The sequence below is a fragment of the Cyanistes caeruleus genome, chromosome 22 (genome assembly GCF_971803275.1).
Source record: "Cyanistes caeruleus chromosome 22, bCyaCae1.hap1.1, whole genome shotgun sequence".
Lineage (NCBI taxonomy): Eukaryota > Metazoa > Chordata > Aves > Passeriformes > Paridae > Cyanistes > Cyanistes caeruleus.
In genome coordinates this window covers 2,823,623-2,834,548 of record NC_141722.1, presented here as the reverse complement: position 1 = coordinate 2,834,548, position 10,926 = coordinate 2,823,623, and the positions used below count along the sequence as shown (strand labels likewise).

Below are 10,926 nucleotides of genomic sequence, written 5' to 3'. Positions count from 1 at the left end.
GCTGTTCTCGTCATAGCTCATAATCCAGCTTTTAAAAATGCCAATAGGAAGATGAAAACATGTCATAACCCAAACATACAATTAGACAGTAACAATTAATTGTGGAAGAGTCTTGCACAAGTGGTTTTCACGTTTGCAGGAACAAGGCTGTGCCCATCACAGCAGAATCATGATTTGATGGATCATTGTCGTGTCAGTTTACAAGAAGACAAAAGTTTGTTCTGTCTCTCTGTTTTTTGATTACTAGCAAGTCTTTATTATTTATGAGTTCCTGCACAGTATTTCTTGGAAATCATCTTCCAAGCTGCTTAGATTCTTGCTTTGTTGTGCCTCCATACCTTACTTTTTCAGACTTTCATGGAAATCAAGGCTCAGTGTCACAAACATGTTTCATCACTTGTGATGGCAGATTTTGGATGCTGCTGCCATTGCACCTTTGAGTCCAGTGGAGCCAGAGGCGGCTGCAGCCTGGTCTGAGAGCTGTTCCTGCCTCATCCTCCTCAAAAGCTTGTCTGCTGCACCAGCTACTGTGTTTCCTTGGTTTTTGTATGGTTTTTTATCTGCCTCTTGGTTGAGCCTGGCAGTGCTGCAGTCTCTGCCATCCAGGAAGATGTTATGTACAGATGTCATTCCAGGTAGAAATACAGTTCCAACCATGAAGAATAGACTTCATGGTTTCAGGGCTAGTAGCACTGACTAGACATCAGCAGCCCAACTCTTCTGTGGTGAGCTTTTAGGATCTTCCTCTGGAGCTAATATATTTTTCCATACACAAATAATTAGTGATGAGATTTAACCTGAAGCAAAAACAAAATCTGTAAAGCACAGCTCATGTGATGTCACCTTTGGGAACAGTGTGTTTTTAGCAGTCTGCTCAGACTGTGAAGGCAGCAGATTCTCATTCTGAAAAATCACAGTGTGGGTAAAATAAGTGTGTAAATTTTTTTCTTTAATAATAATAAAATAATATAAGGGATGAGCTGACCTTGAATTGTATAATAAAATGAAGCTAAAGACAGAGAACCCCAGGGCTTTAGCATGCAGAGTCCATGACCTGCATAGGAAATGGCTCAGGCTTGATGCCTGACTTCAGAAACTGTTTAGAATAAGCAGGATGGAGCTTCATTTTTGAGTCTGGTGTTGCACTTTCTGAGAAGCAGCTGATTCCATGTTCTGCTCTCTCTGCCCAAACTGTTTCTTCATTTTATCCAACAACTCTTTGTGGATTTTCATTTCCCAATGTTCTCGTGCCTCTCCCTTCCTTGTGAGAAGGTTACTCATATGTTAAGTGTAAAATCAGATTCCTTTTTGTTTATCCTTCTGGATAATGGCATTTGATGCCCATCTTGATAAGGGATTTCGTGAAAGGCACATTGCCTGGGGACTGGGACACTCTTGGGAAATGGCAGTGGTGAATTCAAACCCATCAGGACAAAGGTGCACAGAGGGTTCAGCTTTCTTACAGCTCAGATGAGCACTGGGAAATTCTGTTGCACAAAACACGATTGCAGCTCCCTCCTTCAATGTTTAATAGTGAAAGTAATTAATTAGCATATGCTAAACTCTGTTTTTCCAGTGGGTGAGGTGTGTTCTAAGTACATCTACCAGAGTTGGCCCCTCTGGGGACCTAAGAATGCTCTTGACACCTGTGACAGATCCTTTGTACTGCCCTTCTTACCACCTATTGTTCATCTTTGTTCTTAATCTTTTTGGTGCCAATTCACCAAGAGCTGGTAGGTCTTGGACTCATTTGGAAACATTGACAAGGTCTGGACATCACAGCTCCCCCAGAGCTCCACACAAAGACTGGATGTGCTGGAAGCTGTCAAAGAAACAAACTAGTTGGTTTCTGAAGTAATAATGTGTTTTTTCCCTTTGGGCATTGCAGGTACAGAGCAGTGCTTAATGCTTTGTAAACTTAGTCTCAGCAATTCACAACTGTGAGGCCCAGGATGGAGAAAACCATTCCCTAAATAATCTTTCAAATAAATGCTCTCTCCAGCTTTTGATAATTTTTTGACCTTGTCTGTGCTCCTGTGAGATAGAGCAGGGGATAGACCAGGCCAAACCCCTATTTTCTCCTACACCAGGGACTCCCTTTCTTATTAATTTCCGGTGAAAATCTTAATGTCCAGGCCTGAAATCTTGTCATTCCTTGTTCTTTTTTTGTGATATGGGTGCACATCCAAAGAGAAAGTCTGAGCCAAATGTAACAGATGTTAAACATTCCCTGCCTCTGGATCATGGTGCTGATTAGATGGCAACAGAACTCACTGTAAGTGGAAGCCTGTACTGGGATACTGGGAAGCATTCCAGAGAAAGTGCTTCATGACCCAAGAAGCTCCTTCTGGGTTCTGCAGAGCATGAGAGCCATCTGGTGCTGGAAGCCTGAACTTGAACAGGAGCTGGGCTTGTCAGTCCTCTCTCCCTGCCTGCATAATTCCTTGAGGAATGACTTTGGTGTCCATAATTCTGTAGGTGTAGGCATTGACTGTCATTATGTTTTGTACTTGAAAAGGCCATGCTTTGGCAAGTGTGTCTTCAAACATTCTATCTCAGCAACGCAAGGCGCATAGCAGATCTGTAATTAATTAAATTAATTAAAATAAAGTACAGGAAGTTCCATGGAGACAGTTAGATTGTGTGATTTCTTAAAGTTTAGAAAATCTGGGAGTCATGATTAAATAAAGAATACATTATTTCAGCACTTGCTGTTCTCTGCTTACCCATCTGCACTCAATGGTGATAGCACATGATTAAAAATGTGTGTTCAAGAGAATTAATAATGCTGTTGACATATTATAAAGCTAAATTTGTTATTATTTGTAATAGACCAATGGATAAAGGATCATGGAGAAATCTCAGGAGTAGATCAGTGTCAAGTTTGGACATTGACCCATAAATGAGAAATAATTCCAGATAAAGGAAAGAAAACAAGTATTGGGTAGCTGAACTGACGAGGAGGATAATGCTGCACTGAACTGTGGATAAAATAACATGAGATCATCTGTGACTGTCTCATGACTTACAAAATGCAATTGTTCAGACCTCCTTAGTTCTGGTGCTTGCCAACCTTCTCTAAATTCTCCAATATCATTCAGCTTCTTGCAAGGTTTTTATAGCAGATACAGGCTCTGCTGGCCCAGCTTCAGGTACCAACATGTGAGCTGCTAACCCAACCTTTGTCTTCATAACCAAGGTAGATCCTGAAGTCCTCAAAGAGTGGAACACTCAGAACTATCACATTATTTACCCCTGGAAGCATTTCTTAACTTGAAGAGCAAATTGCCATGCCTGCACCAGGAAAAATTTAAACAAATAAACTCTCTGTTGTGTCAACAGAGCACGAAGAGATGTAATTTCATTTTTCTGAGAGGGACTGGAGAGTGGGAACCCTCAAGTAGTGACTTGTTGCTGCAGAGATGTGAACCAGCTCACCTGTCACCAGCGTTCAGTAACATGGTGACAACCCAGAACATTCAACCTTCTGTCTTCTTCCTGCTCAGTTTGCCTGGCACACAGCAGACATGCACTAACCTCGTTCTGCAGTCATGTGTGCATGGATGTAACAAAGGCAAGGTGGTTGCACAACAGTTACACATTTTACAATTCCTAGGCGTTGCATGCCCAGCTATTTTGCTATGCAACAGCAATTATCTTTGTTATCTGTGTTTAGCAAGGGTGGATCTCTTCTAGTAAACAATGCAACAATTCCAGCAATATAACAGTTGAGCTCAGATTTTTCTGTGGTCTTGGATATACACAGAAATTATTTGGCAGGTTCTGTGTTGTTTACATCCTTTCTCCCCAAAAGCCAGGTAAGCTGAATATAATCAAATGCTGCTCAGAAAGGAACTTCATAGAATATAATTTAGAGGATATTCAGTTACTTTTGAGCAGTTCTCCCTCACTTCATGTGTGTTGCAGTCTCAGGCACCTCCTGGTACCCATCCTGTGCAGCATGTGTGCTGTACCTACCTACCCATTTCCCTTTAAAATCAGGTTTGTAAGTACACCCAATTCCTTCCTTCAGATCTGAAACATAAATGAAAAGCTATTGTTTGTCTGTACAGACGCTCTGATGGTGATTACTTTTCATCCAATCTCCACTCTCCAGAGGTATTGCCATGCTGATTTTGGGGGCACTAGGTGGGCATACACATGCACATGGCTAATTACTCACACATTGCATGTGTTTTTTACTTACACATTCAGAATGATTTTTGTTATGGTGAGTTTTTATTCATTGACATATGAAGAGAACAAAAATTCTTACAATGCAAGAAGAGAGCATCAAAGCAAGCTTACAAAGATCATGTTCCTAAGTAATAGCAAGTAAAAATCAGAATTCAGCAGACCATACTCATGTCATAAGTTCTTGCCTTTATTCTAATGGACAAATAGTTAGTAAATAGTTAATTGAATCATTTAAATGAATCACACTCTTTCTATATACCAGTGCATGGTATGCAAGAAAATGATTTAATAGCACTTTATAAAGTTTACAACATGATCAATTATTGTACTTGATGATGGGAAAGAAAAAATACCATATCCAAAAAATCCCAGAGCACAGTGAAAGCCTTTTCCCACGTGGTGCCAGGTCACACGTACATTGTTGTCCTCTAAGCGTTTCTTGTACAGCAGCCCTTCATCCCTGAGCACATCGTGCTCACAGGTGACAATACAGGTGTCAGGGAGGCCACAAACAACAGCATCCTCCGCCAGCAGCGGGGACACCCAGGGCTCAAACAGTTCCTGCACTTCTTCATGGACTTGAGGTAAAAACAAAGTGGGGAGTGGTGGTTTATAGCCCACTTTAAACACGTCTGGAATAAGATCTGCATTTATCCATTTCTTGTATTTCAAATCTATACTCTCAGGAACATGAGAACCAGCCAGAATTGGTTCCTTCAGGGAGCAATCCTTATTCAGGTACTTGAGAACGAAATGGACTGTGCGCTCCCGGGACAGGAAGGCAACGGCAGCGTTTTTCTGGTGAGATGGCAGATTGAAGTTCAGTGCTTGGAGAAATGGATAGATCAGCACCTGGGCACAGATCTTTGGGATATCTGTCCTTTGTCCTAGTTCTTGGCAAACGCTGGCAGTGAATGTGCCCCCTATACTGTCCCCACAAACAATGATACGAGCGGGATCTACCCCAAAGCTCTCTGCAGTCTTCAGGAAGTGCACGGTAGCACTGAGACATTCCAGAGTCTGGGCTGGATACTTGTGCTCAGGTGCTAAATGGTACCTGAGAGGTGGAAAAGGCAGCTGGTGTTACACATTCTGTCTCATCTGAAATACACCCCATGCAAAAATTCCCCCAAACTAATATTAATTACATCGTTAATTATCTCTGGTTTAAAGTTTTTACATGCTGAAGCAAACCAGAACAATTTTCCTCCCTTCTAAAAACCAATTCCTTCCAATTTAATAAAATCCCTTAATAATAAACTTTTTCAAGGAAGAATTTGTAGAAATGATGGTGTCTTTATACCTTCACATATTTTCCATAATCAAAACATCTTTATAGGAAGCAGTGGTCCATGCTGGTTTTAAAAAATACTAAAGTTTAGACTCATTATTTACTCTTTAAAATCATCCCAGATGATTTTAAATGTTCCCCTCAAATATTAAAATCTGATGTTTGGCTTATAATTTCTTATTATCAAACAAAGGTCATGATTTCTGTGGTGATAGTGATGTACAATGAACAAACCTGTAACTCTAACCCTGGCTCAGGTATTTCCATTGTCATTGCTCCCACATAACAGCAGCGTGGGGAAGACAGCACTAGAGCTCAGTTTCTTTTCTTATATTCAAAGAAATGTAGGCTCAGAGGTGTGTGGGAAGCAGGGGGAAAGCAGCAGAGTTCTCTAATTCTGTGATCAGCACAGGTTGGATCTCACTTACCCAACAGACACAACCACTGAATCAGATTTTCTGGCTATGTACCGGCATATTCTTTCATAACTTCCTGAAGAAAAAATGTTGTTGATGTAATTAACATCTCAGAAAACTTTAGTCAATACTGTCACTTATATTTTTATGACATACTACCACAACAGCTTGTCATCCTCTTGCCTATTTAGTGAAAATTTTCTTTAGGATAAAAATAATCTAGACTTTCAGTCATCAGGACTTGCTGTGTAGTTGATACATTTAGAGAGATCGTTGATCTGTGTGGAAAATAAGGAATCATTATGATTATTACTATTAGAGAATGGGCAGTGGTTTTACACTGAGTAGGATAGAATTCATTTGCATGTAAAGAACACATTTTTTTTTATTATTTTATTATTTATTTATTATTTTTTTTATTATTTATTATGAGGGTGCTGAGGCACTCACACAGGTTGCCCAGAGCAGCTGTGGCTGTTCCATCCCTGGCAGTGTCCAAGGCCAGGTTTGACAGGGCTTGGAGCAACTGGGGTAGTGGAATGTGTCCCTGCCCATGGTAGGAGGTGGAAGAAGATTGTATTTAAGGTCACTTCCAATCAAACCATTTTATGATCCTAATGGGTCTATGATAAAGAGTGCTATATCCTATAAAAATAATTTAAATACTAAATAAGTGCAAACTGGAGAGTTTAAAAGGTTAAAAATAAGCACTAAGTGCCTTCTATCTCCAGTCTCTCCAAGTAAGCTTCAGTTACTTCTTAGGGTCAGGAGTTTTTAAAAACAGGCAGTTAGCAAAGCTAAATAGTCACATTTTCTCTTTCAGTTCCTTACTGATGCTTGCGAAAATGCCGCATCCTCCGTGGATGAAGATGACTCCTCTCCGTTTGCTTGCAGATGGTTCTCTTGGGAGGTAAATCCTCACAGGCACCCCATCAAAATGGAGATCCTTAATGAAGAGCTGGGAATCTGGGCATGCTGGGACTCCATCCGTGATCAGCCTGGTAAGTGTGAGCTCCTCCACGATACCCAACCGGTTTAAGGTCTTTGCCTAGATAGATAGAACAGGAAAAATGAGAAATTACTATTGAAAATACAAATCTTCCCACTTTGTAAAGGCCACTAACTACTTTTTCCTACACTGTCTTTAGGATAATTGGGTTGGTTACTTGCTAGTTTTTAGTTTTCCCACAGGTAAGTGTCTTTGGGATCTCTGTTAAAAACATGAAAGTTTACATCCTCGTGATTGTGGGAAGAATGTTGTAATACTTGTTCCATAAAATGTCTTACATAAATACCTTTTAGTTCCTGTGATCTGGATTTACCACAAGTAACAACAGGCATTTGCTCAGGTGTGGAAGCTGGGAGGCCTGAGGCTCCTTTCCTAATGAGTGAATAGAAAGAGGCATTTCTTGGGGACAGTTCCAATCCTGGGTGTGTTAAATCATGCTCTGGAAGTGCCTGTTCATCTCCATGATTAACTGTACTTCAGATGCCTCAGTTAAAATATTTAAGGTTAGGTGAGATGAAAATCTCTCTCATGACAGGATTATCATGCAGGGGGGAAAGCCAAGACTGAGTGACTTAATGATGTTGGGTTATCTCCCTGCCAGGGTCAGTGAGAACAAGCTGTAAGAAAATCATTGTGTCTGTAATCATTACTGAGGGGCTGCTGGCTCAAGTGAGGAACTGATGAAAATGGTTCTGAATCTTATCTCCTCCATTAGTGAAATCACTGCCTTTTTCAAGATCTCACAGCTATTCATAAGTGACTCTGCAGTTTTTACATCTAATCAGCAAAAACCCAAATATTCTGAAGACAGGCAAGGTTTGTTAAATGGCCTTATCCAAGGCCAGTCAACTGCTGATAATTAAGACAGTCTAAAGATCACTCTGAAATCCTCCTTTGAACACATGTAATGGATGCATTTCCTGCTAGAACAACATTTCCCTTCCTATTACATGGTGACTTAAATGCCCTTCTGGACTACTGCAATTCATTCTTCTGGAATGATGATAGTCATCACAAGGCATTTGCAAATTGTTTTGTTGTTCTTTTCTAAGCCACAGAAGTCTCTGTATCGATTCCTTACAAACTGAACACCAGTTTTGCTTGTGTGAATTGCTTTTTTCAACCTGTGTATCACAGATTCTTCCTAGTAATCTACACCAGTTTGCAATAAACAAATTGGGTGAGGAGCAATAAAAGAAATCATCATAAGCCATGGGAGAAAATCAGTTAGAAACAAATGTGGGAATCCAGAGATGATCTGGTGTTTTTTCATAACACTCTGCCACCAATGCCAGCAGTGCTTAGGGTAGTTTGAGAGACAAGTGGATGACCACAGTTCTTGCCTTACATTTGAAAAAGCACATTTTAAGGTATCATGGCAAAGGGGAAAACTCCTTTAAGACCCAGTGCAATGGTGGCAGAAACCACAAGGTGAATCTTATCTTCCCCAATCAGCAATTTTCAAAACTCTCATGACTCTGAAGTCGGTCCATCTGTCAGAGTCATGGTTTTGGAATGTTTGAAGTTGGCAGAATTGCCATTTAATCTCATTGAATTTTCTAGCATCCTTGAGGTTTTTTAGGGCTTTCAGATGACATTAATATATATGGTAAACTCGGTATCAGAGCATCCTAGCTAAACATCCTCTTTCCTTGCCTTGTCTCAGGAGTTCCTGACATCACAGAGGCATCTCCAAATTCAGGGAAAACACTGTCATGAAGAAAAGGGAATTTGGTATGTACTCTGTTGAAAAACTTCTTAATCAATAATTAGGAAATACTTCAAAACCTATAGCAACACATTCAAAACCTAAAAGGTTTGACTATTTCTAGACAGATGTGGTCAGTGTTAGTAAGTGAAACATATTACATAAACCAGGTCCTAAAATGTGCATGTGTATGAAAAAGACCATTCAACTTTTCTTGTGAAACACCGTCTTTCAAAAACTATTTGCTGGAACATCTAAATTCTGGCACCAACTGGCTTTTTTATGTGGAAGATCATATGGGGACCAGATTTTTACTTTAAAATAATTACAAAATCACATGCCAAAAGCAGCAAAACCCACTCAATTTGAGCTTCATGGACTTTAGGACTACATCAGACAGCTTTTCTGTCAGTCACTCTGAAGTGTGCTTTCCCAACCACAGTAATTATCATCAAAGCTTCAGATCACAGTGCAATATGCACAGTTAGTCTGAACACAGATCTGAGTAGTTTGAAACAAAAGCCAGGAGGCCTCCTCTCATCTCTTGCATTTGGCATGGTCATTGATCTCTTCACAACAAGGGATGTGGACAGATGCAGCAGGAGCATCAGTTGTACCTTCACACAGGCACACATTTATCTGGTGCTGCAGCTTTTCTAAGCTGCATTGCAAGTAAAGTGCAAGAAAAGAGGAGAGGACTGTCTTGTATTGTGGAAAAAGAGGTTTTTACAGGAGCATACACTACAGGCACAGCTTGATGGCACAGGAAGAGCAGCATTCATCAGGATGAGCAGGAAAAGTTAATTTCACACGTGCCATACACAAAGCATTATGCACTTATTAAGAAACCTGTGAAGTCCTTACTGTGAGGGCTGCTCCTCTGAGCAAAAACATTACCCAGAAATTCACCCAAAATACCAGCAGATGCCTAAAGGCTTTTGAAAGAAAAATAGGGGAGTGGATTCAATGCACAGCAAGTGGTGAAATGCATCTTTAAAACTATTCAGAAAAAGGATGCTGAGCTTTAGGGAATGTATTATCAATGAAGACAGCATACACACCTATTCCATAACAGACACTTAAAAGCTGTGAGAATGGGTTAAAAGTATCACCTGAAATCACTTTTCACCCATCAAATAGGGAAACTAGAGAATTTAATAACATTGTCCTATTATAATATTACTGTCATGTCATTATATTAAGTTTATATATAACATAACACAAAGAGAAGTGTGAGATATGCAGGGACAGCAGCATCTTCTTTCACAGCAGAGAAGGCAGAAAAGTAACACTGGAGAATCAGGGATAACCACTGGATTTGGTGAATGCTCTAAAGTCAAACAAACCACCTAAATCTTGAATAGATTGTAATGGCCCAAATCACCCCTCAGGATGTGGGCCCAAGTTCCTGTGTTCTTTCTGTATAAGTGGGGATTAGAGAATTGAGGTGAGTTTCATACAGACATCAAAGAAACCACTCTGATTTTCCTGCAGGCTTTCTTTTGACATGTTACGTGCCAGACATGACAGGGCTTAGGCTGCTCCTACATACTCCTGTTGCCTGCTTTGAAAGCTTTTTGGGAGAAAGCTGTTTCTTTCTGTGATGGCAAAGCCCACAGCACAGTGAGTCTGGCTTCCAGGTACTTAGATAATAAGTGGGAACAGGCCTAAACCTGCTTTGGCAGGAGGTTCACTTAGATGACTTCTGGAGGTGTCTTCCAACCTACCTGATCCTATGATATTTAACTAGGACTCTGTAATTCAGTCACTGCAGAATAAGAACAGAAACAAAGGTAAGAAAATTACTGCAAATAACTCAGAATTTAGGAAATTGCCTTACATATATCAGAGTGCATTTAGACATAGAAATTTGGGTCATTATTATTCATGTAAATTATATCCACAGGCCTCCTGTCAGCCACAGGAGCAGTCATTTCATTATAGAAATATACAATTGCAGCATAAGAATGGGTATCTCAGTATTAAAAGAACTCGCCTCATCCTGGCTGCTTTATATATGGTAATAGAAACCAAATCAACCTTTGGCCTTTCAATCCATGTTACTGTGTGCTTCCCATTACATGCAGCTGCAGTATGTAAATGCATATCTTCATAGTCAAGCCTTTCCTTTTCTGAAAATCCCAGTATCCCAGAGCATGATAAACTCACCAGAATTTCCATCAGAGTGTACATACGGTGATAAAAGAGGAGCTTTGCTGGCTGGTCAACGTCAGGAGGAATCTCTCCCTTGAAGAAATGACTATCAGGTGCAATTAAAACCAGCAATACAAAAACAACTAAAATT

General features: G+C 40.2%; 2 protein-coding genes across 6 annotated transcripts in view; one reads left to right on the top strand and one right to left on the bottom strand.

Moving 5' to 3' along the window:
- The first annotated feature begins 350 nt into the window (after window positions 1-350).
- DHRS3 (dehydrogenase/reductase 3) overlaps window positions 351-10,926 on the top strand; it is a 46,340-nt gene continuing 35,764 nt past the window's right edge. For 2 of the 5 annotated variants that reach the window (XM_023940641.2, XM_086860336.1), the window contains exons 1-2: window positions 6,728-6,905; window positions 8,580-8,647. The gene's annotated coding sequence lies outside the window, so the exon portion shown is untranslated. Of the gene's footprint in view, window positions 4,999-6,727; window positions 6,906-8,579; window positions 8,648-10,115; window positions 10,262-10,926 lie in introns of those variants that run through there. The other 3 variants (XM_086860335.1, XM_086860337.1, XM_086860334.1) reach the window with 3 other exon arrangements.
- LOC111944927 (arylacetamide deacetylase-like 4) overlaps window positions 4,483-10,926 on the bottom strand; it is a 6,493-nt gene continuing 49 nt past the window's right edge. Inside the window, exons 1-4 of the mRNA XM_023947633.2 lie at window positions 10,791-10,926; window positions 6,736-6,952; window positions 5,917-5,980; window positions 4,483-5,254 (exon numbers count right to left, since the gene is read on the bottom strand). The exon at window positions 10,791-10,926 is cut by the window's right edge and continues 49 nt beyond it. Coding sequence (XP_023803401.2) covers window positions 4,483-5,254; window positions 5,917-5,980; window positions 6,736-6,952; window positions 10,791-10,926 — 1,189 coding nt within the window. The remainder of the gene's footprint in view (window positions 5,255-5,916; window positions 5,981-6,735; window positions 6,953-10,790) is intronic.